Source organism: Alligator mississippiensis, chromosome 4, assembly GCF_030867095.1.
Source record: "Alligator mississippiensis isolate rAllMis1 chromosome 4, rAllMis1, whole genome shotgun sequence".
In the NCBI taxonomy this organism is placed as follows: domain Eukaryota; kingdom Metazoa; phylum Chordata; order Crocodylia; family Alligatoridae; genus Alligator; species Alligator mississippiensis.
Window position 1 is genome coordinate 219,563,667 of NC_081827.1, and position 17,994 is coordinate 219,581,660.

At 38.9% G+C, this 17,994-nt stretch overlaps 1 protein-coding gene across 1 annotated transcript in view; it reads left to right on the forward strand.

Annotated features, from left to right (window-relative positions):
• Positions 1-17,994, forward strand: part of DPP4 (dipeptidyl peptidase 4) — a 61,341-nt gene that overhangs the window by 42,209 nt on the left and 1,138 nt on the right. The window contains exons 19-25 of the mRNA XM_059727338.1: positions 1,215-1,284; positions 4,859-5,053; positions 6,462-6,516; positions 7,798-7,897; positions 10,046-10,110; positions 16,878-16,950; positions 17,223-17,296. Coding sequence (XP_059583321.1) covers positions 1,215-1,284; positions 4,859-5,053; positions 6,462-6,516; positions 7,798-7,897; positions 10,046-10,110; positions 16,878-16,950; positions 17,223-17,296 — 632 coding nt within the window. The remainder of the gene's footprint in view (positions 1-1,214; positions 1,285-4,858; positions 5,054-6,461; positions 6,517-7,797; positions 7,898-10,045; positions 10,111-16,877; positions 16,951-17,222; positions 17,297-17,994) is intronic.

The following is a 17,994-nucleotide window of genomic DNA, read 5'->3' on the forward strand; positions in this document are numbered from 1 at the left end:
ATGACAAAAATTTACTCTGTTCAGCAAATGAATATTCTTTAAGTAATCAAACTTTATAAATAGTATCCAATTCTCTGCTGCTGTTAACTGTTTTGATACCTCCCTCCTCCCACTCTTATCTCTTTTATATTATAACTTTCTTTATCTTTTTGTTTCTGTCTTTTATTTTCAGTAATATTTTTTATTAGAGCTAATGATGAGATCTTCCAGGGAAGACGGAGGTTTAAAGATGTTCTCCATGCTATCAGTTGTGTATTCATCTTTTTATTCCTCCTTCTTCTTACTACTTCATCTCTTCAGGGTAGAAGCTGTTGGTAAGGGGAATCTTATTTTAATGTAGTACTAGACAGAAAAAAATCAATTTATTTAAACTTACATCAGATCCAAATGTATTCCTATGACCACGTATCCCTATACGTATCAGTGAAGACACAGATGTGCATCTCCAGAGCACAGAGATACAAAATACCTTTTCAGTTGCATATTATCCAGTGTCTTAATCTGTCACTTCAGCACACTTATATTTTAACGTCCTGCGTAGTTTGAAGTGTACAAAGCTCTATAACGCTTGTACTCTAGCCTAGTATGAAGCACATTCCTACAATCATTCATACTCAACTTCCTACAACATCTATTCCTGTAAAATCCTTCCATCCTCCCTCCCCTGCCCACCCCACTTAGTCTGTTGATAACATATAACTTCTGAGACAGTAGTCACAGGTCTGTGAACAGAGTTCATTGTTCCAAACTTACTGGGGAAGTTCATTCAGCATTTACTCAGCATTTTCTCAGTCGCTGAGCCTAGAAAAGATATTCTTCAAGTTCATAATCATCTGGCCAGTACATCACTTTGCCAGGATTTCCATTTAATTTAGAATCTTAATCAATATTTTAGTGTGTGAAAACATGTTGAGAAATCTTTTTTTTTTTGGTACCTATGAGATTTTAAAAGGCCACAGACTACCTTGCAAGGCTTGAAAAATTTTGAGTTGAGGTTTTTTTAATTCAGTTAGCAAATCTCAATTAATATGTTACAGGCCATTCTTAATATGATTAAGCTTTATACAAATTAAAAAAAAATTAAGGAATGATGCAGATGTACTTTGCCGAACATAAGAACATACGTTCACATAGGTCATGCGTCAGTCAGTTCCTGGGGAAAGAGCCAAGTCACATGATTTTTTTTCTTTCTTTCTTTCTTTTTTATGTTTCAGTATTCTGGTATCAGATGATCTTACCTCCCCATTTTGATTCATCAAAGAAGTACCCTCTGCTCCTTGATGTGTAAGTCATCTTCCAATACAGGTGGCAATGCTATGTTAATTGCTTTCATCTCCTTCAAAGGCTTCTAACAGCTTTAGAAGACACAAAATTGGCATAAATATTTTTCTAATTTATTTTTAAAAGCAGTTTTGAGAGAGAGCAGAATCAGTGCAAATCCCAGCTTTCCACAGACTGTCAAGGGTTTTTTCCTGTGGTGGACTGCCTAGGCCAGGGACAGGCAAGGTCTGGCCCACAGGCTGGATCAGGCCCATGGTGGACTCCACTTCCCAGCAGCTCCTGCCTGTGTTGCTGTGGCCGGTTTCTGTGGAGACCCCAGGAGTGGCAGCACTGTGACGCCAGGCTTTCCATGGGGACTGGCCCTGCCAGCACTGGCAGGACGCACAGATGGGCAGTGAGCTGCTCCAAGGCTGGGATCTTGCGGTGGTGACAGCGTGGTCCAAAGCCAGGGTAGAGCTGCGATCCACTGCCCACACACCTCGGGCATGGGCATGCAGGCAGTGGATCGCTGCTGTGTACCAGCTCTGGGCCACACAGTCACCACTGCATAATCCCAGCCCCAGCTCCAGAGCAACACCCTACCCAGCCATGCCCCCTGCCAGCACTGCTGGGGCTGGTTCCCATGGAAACCCTGGCCCTGCACCGTCATGGTGCCGCCCGTTCCTGGGGTCTCCATGGAAACTGGCCACAGCAACGTGGGCAGGGGCTTCTGGGAAATGGAGTCTGGCTGCTGGCTGGATCCACCATTTTGCCCACCCCTGGCCTAAGCACTTCCATTAGAACGTGTGGTACAGATTAACAAGACTATTTTGTTGCTTATAGCAGGGATCAGCATCATCATACAGCCCGCAGGCCAGATCTGGCCCACAGAGCCACTGGATCTGTCTCACAGAACCAAAAGGCTTTGCCTCTGCTCATGCCTGTGCTAGTGCTGGGCAGCAAAGAGCTGCACTGGGGGCTGGCAGCTGGAAGCTGTGCCCCCATTACCACTGCTTTCCCCACCCCCCGGTCCCTGCCTGCAGCATGGGCACAACTTCTACTAGGTAAGGAACTGAGCTGGGCCTGAGTAGCTTCCAGCAGCACCCACAACCAAGAAGCAGGGTAGGGGGAAAAGTGGCAGCAGTGTAGACAGAGGTTCCAGATGCCCGACCCTGGCTCAGTTCCCCACCAGCTGGAAGCTGTGCCCGTGCTGCAGTTAGGGAGCAGGGGTCTGGCAGAAGTGGTGAGAAGCAGTTCCTCGGCACAGCCATGGACAAAGCATCTCCTACCTGTCCCCTCCACCTGCCCCACTGCTGATGTGCTGATAAAGCTACCAGGCCTGCACCAGATTGAAGCTGGATTATTCCAGCTGTGGCTTATAAAGGCTGCCTAGAAGGTCTGAATATTATTTAATGAGTAGTTGCAATGTAATTACCGTCTTCAGAATGGACAATGTAATGAGAAGTCTAGATAGTAACAACTGAGGGAGGTTTGTTTTAGAGGAGCTTTCGTATGCCAACATTATACAGCTGAAGAAAAGAGAAATCATTTCAGGGGTATCTTACAATATGGAAATATAATTCTCTTAAGACCTGATCCTGCATGATTTTGAAGTCTTCCTTTGAGGCCTCAAGCACTCTCAGTTCATGCAAATCAGTAGGCATTGAGGGAACATAATTTATTCATCATCTTGGGATCCCTCTTAGGCCAGATCCAAAGCCCGCTGAAGTCAATAGACATCTTTCCACTGACTTCAGTATGTTTTGATTGGATCTATAATGCTTACTGAAGAAAACTAAATAGAAAACTGCCTGATATTTCCTAGTTCCAAACTCCAGAAAAGAAAAATGTTCTCGAACTATTTGTACATATTAGAGAAACGTTAGGTTTAGAAATCTTTATTTAAGGCAGTTATAGGCCTTGAGACCAGTGACCAGAGAGAGACAGATTAAAGTATTGTAATGGTATACAATAACCTCCATATTCAAAACATAATCAGGCTAATGAAATGAATAGTATAAAAAGACACATTCACTGGACCATGAACATATACTCTTTGTTCCTTTTCTTTCTCAGTCTTCTGCTTATAGCAGTATAATAGTATGTTTGCCATAATTTCTGTTTCTTTTAACTGAGTTACTGCAATTTGTTATTTATAGAAATACCTAATGAATTTCTCTGTTTGCTGGGAAATGGCTCTCAAAGACAAGTAAAACACATTAGTAGTTGCGCTGAACATAAAATATGAAAGTTGATTCCTCTTTTTTCTTATTTAATGAAATTTGGATCACTGGACTTATTATTTGCCACTTAAACTTTTCATGAGTAGTAAATGCTCTTTACTTGTTAGTATTCAAAACACAACAACCCCCCACCCCCACATGCTCTCATCAAGTAATCTGTGGCTTGGTGAGTAGCTCCTTTGCTTCGTACAATATGGTACTAATCATCGCACTCTGGAATGGAGGTGCATACCCTCCAGAAAGATCATACGAACATCATTGTCCAGATGACAGGTGAGCGTTGTCACTATTCCCTCAGCAATAACAGGGTCTTCAGCACATGGAAATAATGCTACACGTAGGGATCCTACAAGTTGGAATGTTTCCATATACACAGTTCACATTGGGTTCCATGAATTTCTGATGTTTACATGGCTCAGTATTGAAAGTGATGTACTTACACAAGAGTCATAATTGTAAGAATCCTGTTATTGTTTAGACTTTGATATGTGCGTCTTCCATTTTTAAAAAGTTGCTTCTCTTTCCCCCAAATATGGGAAATAAAATTGGATAGCTTTAAGGTCCAATCTTCCAGGTCTGTCTTAAGGGTCATCTTGCTTTATGAGCAGATAAGATGGCACATGGCAAATTGTTTAGAAGCAGAATAGCCAGATTACACAAATATTACTTACTTAATCAAATTGATGTGGCTTTATCTCCAGAATGCTCACATGCCTCTTAAGTATTTAAAAATAGAATATTCACTAACAGTAATTCCCTCTTTCTTCCTTCCCAGCCTGGATGAAAAATAGTTTGATTACTTAATAGGTGTATGTTTAATTTCACTAATGAGTCACCAAAAGTGTGGAGAAAAGAAGGATTTTTTAAATTTTCACAAGTAAGAGCTATTCACTTTTGATTCAAAGTTTTTTTTTTCCAAGTAGACACTTAATGAATACTAATTAGGTGGAGCAACAGAAATAGATTAGTTCAGTTAAACAATAGCATCTTTTTAAATTGCAGTGATAAAACATGCCAAAACAGAGAGGGATTTTGATTAGGATTCTTGGTATCCCACTCTATTTGATTTTAAGACTGTAATCCACAGGACAAAGCAATAGACTTCCTACATTAGGGCCAGTCTTGGAGTCCTTACTCATGAATATTTCCATGAAGATTGCAAGTCATATTACCCAGGAAAAGCAGAATTTAGTGTAAGCAGTGGAAACTTTTCATACATTCCTGATGCTCAGTTTAGTCATAAAGTTTGCCTGTTTGTTATTTCCAGTGATTGTCAGCACTAAGAGCATTGTATAGGATTGATGAAAGAATTAGGGAATGGCAAGTGTTTGAATCCTTTGGGATTCTTTACATAGGTATGCCGGGCCCTGCAGTCAGAAAGTAGATTATGCCTTCCGAATCAACTGGGCTACATACCTGGCAAGCACAGAGCAGATCATCGTGGCTAGCTTTGATGGCAGAGGAAGTGGCTACCAAGGAGATAAAATCATGCATGCAATATATCGAAGACTGGGAACATATGAAATAGAGGATCAAATTGCAGCAGCCAGGTGAGCATACAGTAGACTGTCACTGATCACTATATAACCAGCTGGATGTCCAGCTGTTGACATTTTAAGAGCAATAAACTAGAACACTATTGTTTCTGCTCAGTAAACAACTCATAAATCTGGGAATAGAGAAAAGAGGATTTATCAAATGGTCGTACTGGAATTTGTACCAAAAGTTGTAGCTAAATACTAGTTAATTTCCATATGCTGAGCAGTTGTAATTCTACATGTTTAAAAACATAGAGTAAGTAACATCATGACAAACAGTAAGAAGAGAATGTGCTTCATTGGCAAAAACTTTATTATCCTGGTGCTTTTACAGAAAAGAAAGGATGATGTTGTCTGTAGCATAGGGCTCAGAGTTAGGAGAACCAACTTCTATTTCAAGCTTTTCTAAGCTTTCTTTGTAACTCTGGGCTAGTCCTCTTATGGCCAAATGTTCAACATGGATCTTTTTTCTATAAACCCCTACGTATTTACTGATTCTTAACAGGACTGAAAACCAATGACTTATTGATATAGAGTACAAAAAGCAGAAAAACAAATCATTGTTTCAGTTTAGTAAGACTGATTTATGTTTGTACATACTGAGCTACTTGGCATTTGCACTGGTGGTCATATTCAACATTCAGGCCCCTGACAGACGTTAAAGTAAAGACATGATATGAACTGATGTGGGATTCCAACAATCATGCTTCCTGCTATGTTACACACGCATGGCAGGAGGTGTGACTGTGGTGTATTGGTGATTGTGGTGGTGAGGTGTATTGTAATTATACCAGTTTCCATCATACCATATTGCCGGTGCAGGGGGAGCCAGATACCATCTGTCAGGGGCCTCCTGGAATCCCATTGAAGTAAATGAAGTCAGTAAGATTGCACCAGAATAACGGAGAGGTGAATTTCACTCCTGAAGAGGAATCTGAGTGAATGGAGACTTAAAACAACCCAGCTCTCCCCCCCCACCCCCCCCAAAACAAAACAAAACAAAACAAAAAACACCTTAAAAAAAACCCCTCTTCATCCTCTCACTGGCCAGAGTTTCAAGTTTTACACTTTGGGCTGCAGCTTTCCATTTTGTGCTACACGATTGCTGTTGTCATTCTAACAATCACCTACATGAATTCAAAACAATTTATGTAAAAGCCAGTGCATCTGGTGACAGAACTTTTTATGAAGCTGACAGGTTTTGTTTTCTTTTAATGACACAAAACACTCAGCAGGTTTTTTGAAAATCAGAGAAACGGTGAAGCATGCATTTTGTCTCAAACAATCATTATAATTGAGAGGTCCAGCCCTAACCTTACAGCCCAAAACCTACACATAAAATGGGTAATTGCATATGATCACTGTAATATACATTGTAAACATCTGCGATCTATTGAGTTTGATTTGTATTTGTTTTTAGAACATTTTCTGAAATGGGCTTTGTTGATAAAAACAGAATAGCTATTTGGGGTTGGGTGAGTATTCACGTTGCTTCTTTACATAGTTGTAAAGACTATTATGTCTTCTTTTGCTTACACGGTATACTTACACCAAACCACACAGGCTTGGTGGGGTTCAAATAAACAGTTACTAATTATATGCACATCTAGGGTTCTTGTGGCTGTGGGAATGGTAATAATGAGAACTAAGGAACCTAGAAAATATTTTTAAAGAATTCCTATACACTGTGTTTACAAAGATGAAACAGCTATTATGTTTTCCTACCGTGTATAGTCATATGCATTGACTTGTATCTTGGAGGTTAGCAGGACTCTTTTGATAAGTGTATTAAAATATATTATGCTTTCTGAGTCCAAAAGGAATATACCATTAAGATACCTAACTACCTGCATGCTCTTCTGTCATGTGCTATATTTAAGCATCTGTGCATCAGGCTACATTGTGAGTTTATCATGTGAAAACAGTAAGGAGCAGTGTCATTTTACATTGCCATGAAACAGACTGAAAAGGAGATTGTCACTCTTGGGCTAGGAACAGATGTTACATTTGTCCCTGGACTAGTTGTACCTGTGTTTGTCCCAGAATAGAACTATCCCAGGATTGGCATGTACACACATTACCCTTGTAATAATGAGAGGCTGAATGCCCTGTTGCTTTTCTGTTAGTGATTTAGTGGTGCAATCCCAAGGTAACTGTTCAGATGTACTTTGTGATGAACCTTTTTTAGGATTTATTCTGGGACAATGGACATGGATGTCTGAACAACTTGTACTTTGTCTTGGAATAAAATGGCTTATCCTGGGAAAAATGCAGCATCTGTTTTTAAACTTTGAGTCATAATCTTGTTGCTCTTGCTGCTTTAGGGGGTGAAGAGAGGGAGTGGGGAGAGGTCAGATATGCAATGTGTCTGACTTATTCCTGACACACTATATAGCTATCTGGTAAAGCACATTGTAGGGTTAAGCCTTGACTTCATCCTTTTCCATCCAACTGTGAAGAGAGGGGACACTGTTTTTTGAAGTCCCTGGTACTGGCTCCACTGCAGTTTAGTTGCATGTTTGCAGCTCCCCATTCCAGAGCCAGTTCCTCATACAGTGCTTTGCAATAGATCACAACAGTTAACCCCATATTTATTACCTACTTCACCTCATCCACCAGTGAAACAAGACCCACAATTATAAAGGACATATTTAATATAAGAAAAGTGTAGAACCTCTGAAGAGATGATAAATAGTTTAGTAGATGGGTCATTTCCTTTTCCTTTTCTTTAAAATAACTTAATTTTTTTCCCCTAGTCTTATGGGGGATACGTGACCTCCATGGTGCTAGGATCTGGTAGCGGAGTGTTCAAGTGTGGAATTGCTGTAGCCCCTGTGTCACGCTGGCAATTTTATGGTATGTGATAACTTCACAGTTACAAATCTTCCCATATGTCTTGTAGTACACGCACTGAAAAGTGTTGATTCATAGAGTAAAACCTTGATCAAATTCTGGATGATCGTAAATGGATGATGCCACTTAAATGCCAGTTGGTTTGTTTTTGCGAACCAATGTGGAATATTATGCTTCAGCATTACACAGACTCCCCCAATTCTGGTTCTCATTTGAAAAGTCAGATACTAAATTTAAGATAATTTGTTTAACCTTTAACAAACACAGAATCATGGTAATATTTACAGTATCACTATTATGTTAAGGTCTGCATTTACATTCCCAATAAACTGTTTTATAAAGTATTCAGACCATTACTGAGTGTCACATTGTCCATTACTATTAGTTTTTGTTTCCTTAAAATATAATGTTGCTTACAAAGGAAGATTTAATCAAATTTTGTATAAAGTCACCCCCTGAAAACACAGACTTTGTTGTTGTTGTTTTGCTATGTTTTGTTTTTCTTTGGGGGTTTTAAAATTCAGTTTTTGCAAATATAGGTAATTTTCTGAAGAAATACCTGCATGGGTAAAAAAAAAAAAAATAGTACAAACATATAATTTGCTAAAAAGTCCAAACAAAACCTGTGTTCCCATGCCATACTGGCACTTGAAAATGTGAAAAGACTATTAAAAGGTCTTCCTTATTACTTTAAAACAATATAAACAAAAAAATAAATTGTGGGAGCTTACTTTGCAGAAAAAGCCATGATAAGATGGTAGCCTAAAGCTGTGATGAGGGACTTACTTTTGATTTAGACTCAGCCTGAATAAAGGGTTTTCTAGATAATTTACAAGGGAGACATTTAAAATATTTTTCTTTTTTTCTTTACACTAAAATGGGGTGGGTTATTTTACAGAATATTAAACAAGACTAGACCAGCATTGTTGTTACTAAAATTACTGCTATTTTTTATCAGAATGCCCAACCCTGCATCAGGTATTTGGTACTATTGTATAAAAGCTTTATAATTCAGAACCTTTGACATTTAATTTCTAAAGTGACAGCACAACTATCAAGTAACACAGAAGGAAAATCACAAACAAAACTACTAAAAACCTGAGAAATACAGTGCGACATACCACTGAATGCATGTTACATGTCTCTTTCCATTGAATGATTTAGAAAAATAATTGTTTTTGGTCACTTCAGGAAAGATGTTCAATCCCAATGACTATAAAACATACCTATCTTATGAAAAATAATACTAAACTTTAGTAATGAATAGTTGCCATGTAATTAAAGCCATCAGAATGGATAGTATAATATTGTGCTGCTCATTTGTTGCATAATAACATCTTCCCCCCTCAAATTACTTTTTGTTACTATTGTGCAATTTTTAGTTGCCAGTAGCTCTTTGTCTGTACCAAATTTTCATGACATCTTATGCCAGATATTCCAATATAGCAGGGAATCCTATGCAAAGGTTTTATTTTCAGTGACAAAGAAACAGTAGCATTCCACACTGCAAGTTAGTAGATCATTTAAAAGGACACAGTGGGATTTAAAATCAGCAGCAGCAAAAATAAAATCAAACATATGACAACATTTACAATAATCAGTAGCTAAATGGACACTGAAATATGGTGATTGTGTGTCAGTTTGTGTAATTTAACATGGAATACAGCAGTAAAGCTGGCAAAGGAAATGATAGTGGCATGCTGGAAAATCTATGAAAAAACAGAGATATTGTATCAAAAGCAAATAAAGCTTAATTGAGCTCTAAAGAAATAATTCAACTTTTGCAGTTTTCTTCCTTAATATCATTACATTTGAAATACCTCAGAAATTATCTAAGTTGTTTTCAGAAACCAGTTAGCTAATGCAAGATTGTCCACATTTTCCTAAAGATTACTGGAAGAATAGCAATAATGTAACATTGACACAAGGTGGTTTATTAATATTCAACAGTCAGGTGTCCATGGCAACCACAACATTAAATATTCTGAACAATTACTATTACCTACAAGGCTCATCAGGGAAAATGGTGACTTTTTCCAATATGGTAATGCGTTCCTTATGTCTCCAAATAACACAACATGTGGAATTGCAGGTAGAGAAAAACCTTACAAAGTGAAAGCATTGTAATATATTCACATTTTAACATTACAGATTCAATATATACAGAGCGCTATATGGGTCTTCCTGTAGAAAATGATAATCTAAAATACTATGAGGTAAGAAAGTATTTTATTTCTTTTTTATATTATTAAAGCTTATTTTCCCCCTCCCAACTGCATCGTAAGGAATTACTAATACATTCCTTTTTTTTCAGAATAATTTGTGTGTGTTGAATCCAGTTCAAGCTGTATTCAGCTGTGTTTTTAAAAGTCCTGGCATTATGTCTTTAGGTTTAGAATGAATTATTTTTAATTGTTACCTCAGGTGGTGGTTGGTTTTTGTTTTGTGGGGGTTTTTTATGTCAGATTCAGTTTGGACATTTTGTGAACAGAGTTCACAAGCTATAAATTGGGGGTAATTATTTAAATTGCTAAAAAGTTAATTTGTTTGAAAATACATTGCTGGGCAAACCACATTGTATCTTTAAAACTATGCCAAAAGAAAGTCACTGCTTTGTTTCCTGTCCAGATTTGATGATAAATGTAGAGACTTCATGAATTTTGTCAATTACAAGCTTCTTGAAGTTAATAAGAAGAGGGGGAAAGAGGGAGAAAACCTATTAGATATGGTGAAAGCTACAATAAATTTACAAGACTTGACAACGCTGCTCTAGTCACTATTCAGATAGGATCAAATTCTGAACTGGAAAATGTCAGGGACCTTGGCCACTACTCTTGTCACCTTAAAGTTACTGTAGTTGTGGTGTAGAATAACTATGGATTCTTCAGGATTGTGGGAAAACAGAGCTAGAACCAACATAATTATTGTAGATGACTGCACCAAATCCATGATTGTGTGGATTTCTGGAGAGGTAGGAATGTAACCAATCTGTCTGTGCTTGCAAGCTCTCTCTAGCTGCCTGAATAACAACTTGGTGGTATAAGGCAGAGCAACCCCAAGATTTCTCTAGTTTTTGCTGAGGAAGGGACCAGTCAATAATCATGTTTAGAGTTGGTGGGCAAATAAAATGGCTGTAAGACACTATACAGGCTCCTGGAACTCTTATTAATACAGACAGACTCAATGGCAGATGTAGAACCAGCATAGCTTGCAGGAATGGAGGCATGCTGGGCTGTTCCTAAGCTGTAGTTTCCAGTTCATGGGACACAGGGCAGCAATGTTGGGGCGCCTACAAGTACTAGAGACAAACATCAGGTTAGGAAAGATGTAAATACCCACCCCGTACATGTTTAGCTCATGTGCAGGTCACAAGAATCATTCAGGAGAAGATGAAAAGGAGTCCACTATTGGTGGGAGAGGAAAGGAAGATTGAGAAAAGTTTTTTTCTCTGATGTTATTTTGGGTTTGACTTTTAGTAAATTGGGACAGTTTTAAAATGACACTTGACTGCATGGTACAAATGGTAAGTGGTGCTTACTAGAAGACATGACAAATGTCATATTAAATATGTAGATGGACTGAAATCTCCTTTGTGGACCTATCACAGTCACGTAGGCTGTGGCAGCTGTTATGTTGTAAAGGTTTTAATAACTTGGAGATATGAGGAAAGCAGTGGTGGCTGCTGGACTGTGCCAACCATGCCTTACTTTTCATGGCTCACTTATTACAGCAGACATTTCAAGACCCATCATAGACTCTTTGACTGACAAATCTGCCTTTTTCCAGCTGTTAGGTCCATCTCCTTTCTTTCTGCTTTTTTCAAGAATGCTCCTTTAAGGAAGTGGGAGAAGTAGCAAATTTGCTAGGTAGCAATGTAAATAGAAGCCAGTCTCTTGCTACAGAATGGAACGTTAACACACTGGGTGCACAAAGTCACTCTCCAGCTTCACGGCACAGATGGCACCAGAGGACTGTTTTATCCTTTCACGCCAGGAGTCGGATTTTCTTGGCGCAACATCCATTGCTGGCAATGACCGCGTTGAAACTGCCAGTACCAAAGAGCTAAAGGTTTAAAATGTGTTAGTCAGAGGACTAATTGGGAAGGATGGTGGCTCGATGAAAGAGGGGGGTGGGTAATCATACAGATCAGATTCTCACACTAGTTTTCTTTACTGGTAGAAAAGTCTGACTACAGTCCTCCTTTCCTGCACACTCTTAGAACCCCTTCTCTTCACCTGATAATGTTTTCCTAAGGGGTATTCATGGGGGACTAGTTTTCTTCCAAGAACCGAGTTTCTCACAACCTTGCTGAACCCACTTAGAATTTTTCCCCTCTTAACTTCTTCCTTCAAGGTTTTGCCAAACAAAGACCTTTTTGTCCATGGAGAGCTGGTGAAGACTGCCTTCTGAGCTTAACAGCACAACACTGTTCTTAATTCAGTGAGAGTGACTCGATTCAAACTGAGCCCTAGTCTTCTACACAGTGCTGCAAAGTACTAGCCAGAGTAGGAGGGTCTGAACTCCTCTTGTAATACTCTATACTCATTGTTACCACCTTGGTCTCAGAAATGCTGATGGATCTGAATGTTTTTGAGATGTCAGTTTCCATTGATGTTGTGAAGAGGATCTGGGGAATGATTTGGTCATACAGTCCTAGGCAGCTAATTAGGTGTGATTGGGTATTATTATTATTATTATTTTTATTTTTTATTTTTTAAGGCGACCTTGAAGTTTGAAAATAGGAGCTTGGAAAAAAACTTCAACTGAATGTTAATGAAATGTGAACATGTGTTGTCTTCACATAAATGAAGATAAAACCTGGCCCATTTTTGGTCCTGTAGAGATAGCCAGAGAGATTTTATATAATTAGAAGTTTTGTAAAGGTGGCAAACAACTACACATGAGGTTACAATACATCAGAGAGTAAGGGCCAACCAAAGAAAGTACAGATCTTAGGCTGAGAGAATGGGAGGCCTGTCTGTCCTTGGAGGTTTCTGGGACTTGTATCAGAAGAAGAGATGACAAAGAGACCAGACCCTTAAAAGTCAGAGACAGCAGCCGCCCAGAGCACACAAAAGGGACTGTTCAACTTGTGAAAGAGAACACTCTTTTGCAGTTCACTCTGAATTTGATATGCTTTTGGCAAGTGTTTGAAACAGTCATAGATTTGGCAATCTTTTGCTAGCAGATTTGAAATGTTCAGTCCTTAAGAACTGCTGCATCATTAGGTTATGCAAAACAGGGTACAATTTTGTAAATATGCCATCTTGTACTGATTTGACATTTGTTCTATTATCCGAGAATATGCTAAAGGAAGAGAGACCTTCAGTTTCAGCCAAACCTTAACTTGTTTGTTGAGTGCTGATAAAATGTTGACTGCTGTGTGATCTTTAGCGAAGCCAGTTACGCTCAGTGTAGCCCAGAGCTGAACACTTGCACCAACAGGGGCGTTGGGAGAGGTGACTTGTACAATGACTAATAAGAACACGCAATCATGCTCATATACTGGATTTATTTACAGCCAGATGTGTCCAACAGCCTGATCCAGTACATCAGTTGTTGCTTTTGGGTGCAACTGCCCACTCAACTTGTTACATTGAAATATCCTTTTTGGAAACCAGAGGCCAAGGCCTGTACTTTGTACACCTGTCACTGAGATGAGAGGGATTGCTTGCGTGAGAGCAAAGATAGAATATAGTTTAGAACAATCACAGGTATCCATGTTCAAGTGGTAATCTATAGGGAATAAATTTGGTTCTTAATGTTTAGGAAATATATACAAGCAAATTTGTCTAATGTGAACATTAAGGTGGAGGAAGCAAAATTAAAAAAAAAAAAAAAAAAGCAGTGCTTTAGTTGGTCCCAGAGGCCTAGTTTCTCAGATGAATTTCATGCAGAAGCCCTTGCTTATACTTGACTAAATTAGTCTAAGACCTGAAGGTTACAGAGTGGAGTTGACACTAGTGAACTACTGAAAACTACTGAACAAGTAATACATCCCCACCCCCACAATGTTCTCTTTCTCTCCAGCCACTGATAATATGAAGGTTGGTTTGCCGGAAAGACACTCCTAGTATGATTAAACAATCGGCTATAAGTAGTTCTCAGTGTGTGTGGAAACTGTTCCACCCAGTGAATGCCTTCTAATTGGTTTTGTCTGTGGATCATTACTTCTCATTTCTTTCTCCCAGAATGTTGCTGCATTGATATTTCTCTAGGGAGGATCACTTTGCCTTACTATGGCCTTTACAACTTTGATATTTGCTAGCTTGTTTCCATTGCATCTTCATGATACCAACTCTTGTTTCTGTCACTACTGTTTTCTGCTTTTCAGTGGGTTACTAGTTGCTAGACAATTAATTTGATGTTACTTATCCTTTTTTGTGGTTGCTCTTATTTTGATAAAGTTGTAAACAGCTATCAAGTTTCACTTAGCTTGGATTTTTAGTTTGTTTGCAATTTACAGCAGGCCCGATTCTTATTTAGAATAATGCTGATTTACACCACTCTGATAGTGTAAGGGGAACTTTAAACATAGCTACATGCATAGAGTTGCCCAAGAACAGGAAACTTCAAAGCAAAACCCTGGAGGTAATTGTTTTGGGACAACTGTGTGCAGATAAGCAACTGTCCTGGGAATAAACTACTGTGCCACAGAAATAAATTACCATTTAATTCAACTGGGATATTCTTCCTGTGGCAGAGTAGTTTGTATTGGTATCAAGGTTCGCCCAAGCCTAAGAGTCCCATGTGTTATCATGGTTAAGGTATACCTGTTCCTATAGCCAGTGGCAAACATGGGAGTGACGTGGTCCAGCTAACTGCAGTTGAGGTGGATTGGGAGTATTTTTCAATATGAATCCATACTGGGACTCAAACTCCACCTTTTGGAACAAAATGCATTAGTTGCTCTGTAATCAACTCTGCATTATCATGTAGTTAGAATGGTGAGAAATTCAAAAGAGGGGGAAGCATTTTGTCCAGGTTTGTGTGTCTGTAGTTTTTACAGTATTTACACCTGTTGTGTGGAAGCAGGGAGTGTAGGGACTTTGGATACAGCATCCTAGATAGGTGACAATACGTCTTCCTGCCTTGCTTCCGCACAGTGGCAGTGGTGCCTGACCCCCCCAACCAGTTGGCTCAGCATGCTGCTCTGCCGGACTCTGGCCCGGGACTTTTGACTAACTGGCCAGGATTAGCCTACAGAGTCTGGGACTGTCCTGGGCAAATTGGGACGTATGGTCACCATAGTCAACAGCAACCTCCTGCAAATTTCATCTCTGCACCAAGTTCATTTGAAAGGAACACCTGGGAGGTCATTCCCTACAGTTATTTCTCAGCCCTGGAACTGCCTGCCTCCCTTTTGTAGTCCATCAGATTCCTAGTGCAGGTGTCTTCTTGAAGTGGTGTACGACCTTTGTTTGGGCAGGCCTGTAGCAGGTGGGGTTAAATTTGGGGTATTGTCTGAGTTTTTTCTATTGCATATTATATTATTTTAATAATGTTATCTATCTTTATAATTTATTGAGATGTATTGCAAGTCATCCTGAGCCTCTTGGGGAGGGTGGCATATAAATCCAATAAATAAGTCAAACATGTAAATGAGAAGTATAATATATCTTCTCTCACTTAATAGTGTGCCACATTTGACTTAAGTACTAAAGAATGTAAAATAGTGGTTTTCAACCTGTGATCTGTGGACCCCCTTGTGGGGTCCACAGACTATGTCTAAGGGGTCTGTGAAAGATGACTGATCAATCAGAAGTATGTGAATACCCACACTTAAAATCCAAAGGAATCTTCATCTCCACTCGAAATTTTTTAGGGGTCCACAAATGAAAGAAGATGGAAAACCACTGATGTAAACAACGAAGATTCAGATGTAAGGGATATAAACCTAATGTTATACAAGAAATCAAATTTGACACCCTACTAAGGAAGAATTAACTCTGGATTCTTTTTTGTTTACATCTTTGTATATGGTAGTTTAATGGTAATCTTGTCATATAATTACATCACTGCATATCTGGAGGCAAATCAAAAAAAGTTTACAAAGGGATGAGAGACTGATAAAGAAGCTGTGAGTACTGCTAATGGAGGGATATTAGTGTTTAACCTATGCTTTATCTCATATGTTGGATTTCTTACCAGGTCTACTCCTTGGTAGTCTCTGTGCATCCTGGAGCATTATCATATTTTCTTTGCTTGTTCAAAGAAATTTTCTTCTCTCCAGTCTGAATTGCCTCTTTGCAGCACTTAGTTGCAGTTGCAAGTCTCAGCAGTTATTCTATTCGTAGTTAGCACACTGTCACCATGTTTTAAATTTGTCGTGATTAATTTTAGTCCTGCTTTTCACATGTTGATATTATTCAAATTGCCAAAGTACAGATTACCTTCAGTTTATTTTGGTTCAGTATTATTTTCTTGGCTTTTGTTTTTGGATGTGGGGGGAGGTCTTTGTTGTTTTTATTCTGGTTTCTTGTACTTTGTAATGTCCCAGTTTTTAAATGTCTTATTCTGTCATTTTTGCTTGGAAATGATAAGGATGCTTCACATGGATGTAACCATAATAAATTGTAGTGTTCAGCTGAACAAAGTGTTGCATGCAGTATCTTTGAGATACAGTAGTATATACTACTATAGGATACAGAGTTGCCATGGTAATACATGTTTTAATGTTTGCTGGATAGCAATGAATACCCATGGCAAGCCTAACTCTGCAAGCAATCCACATGGCAGCAGTGCAGTAGATGGGTATCTCCCTCACTTAACTCTGCTGCATGGGAATACTCAGGTTACTTTGCAGCCATACCCAACATACAAAACCCAGACAAGAACAGAGCAGCTTGAACTAATGTACAGTGTCCTTGTATATGAATGTTACTTTATTTGTATCCAAAGGACCCCTGATTTTTGTTAACTGGAATGAAAGTGAGTTGGTAGCAAACCATTTATTAAATAATAGCACGTTTTTAAATTTCAGAATTCAACAGTAATGGCCAGAGCTGAAAATTTTAAGCAAGTTGAGTATCTCCTTATTCATGGAACAGCAGATGGTGAGTTGCAGTTAATTAGACATTTTAGTATTACAGACAGGTTTGCAATTCTACTACTGACAAAACAAAAGCATGAAGGGGCAAGGCTGTTACATTTGCGTCAATAAAATAATGTGGCTTTCTGCAACTAATTTGTCTTCTAGTAAGCAGGGGAGTCTTGGATCTTAAACAATCCTGTTTGTGTTCTTCTCATTGCTATGTTTTTCCCCAGAGTGATGCAAAAGCAGTTTCTGCTTTTACCTTTCCTTTCCCTTTTTTTTTCTCATTTCCAGATAACGTTCATTTTCAGCAAGCAGCACAGATCTCCAAAGCTCTTGTTGATGCTGAGGTGGATTTCCAGGCAATGGTATGGCTCAGTGCTTATAACAAATGTTGTCAGGGTTACAGTCTCCCTTCATATCTGCCTGGGAGAGCTGTTGTTCTTACTTCTATCATCACAGAAAATGTGTGTGTGTTATAGTGAGACATCAGTAGCAACTTACCCATTAAGCTTGTGTTGATTTGTACTTAAACAAAGACTAAAATGCCATGTTTTGCCTCTGGCGACTGAAGCTGGCCCCCAGAAATGGCACACTGTTTCTGCAGCAGACAGCTGAGGTCACCGTATACTTTTTTTTTAGTAACAGACTCGATAATTTGTGCATAAAAAATATTTTCAAATGCAACTTTTTTAAATGTTCACTGACTTTTCCTTCCTTTTCTTTCTCCATCTAAATGAGAACCCAGTGTGTGCATGTGAAACTCCAATTTTCACTTAGACTCTGATAACATCTCATTCTTAAGCCTGTAGTGAAAATTTGATTTTGTGGACATTTGAGTCTTTTTTTTTTCGTTTGGGATAACCTAGCTGAGCAACACCAAGATTAGGTGACAGCTCTTCACATTCACCAACTACTTCCTTCTGCTGATACTGCATATGGCAGCCTCAGGTTCTCTCTCTCTTATTCTGTCCTAGCAGTTGGTAAATGATGTTTAAGGAGACAGGTGGAAGGAGAATTGAAGCCCACGCTGCTGTTGTCAGTTACAGAAGTATCTTCTCGTTCA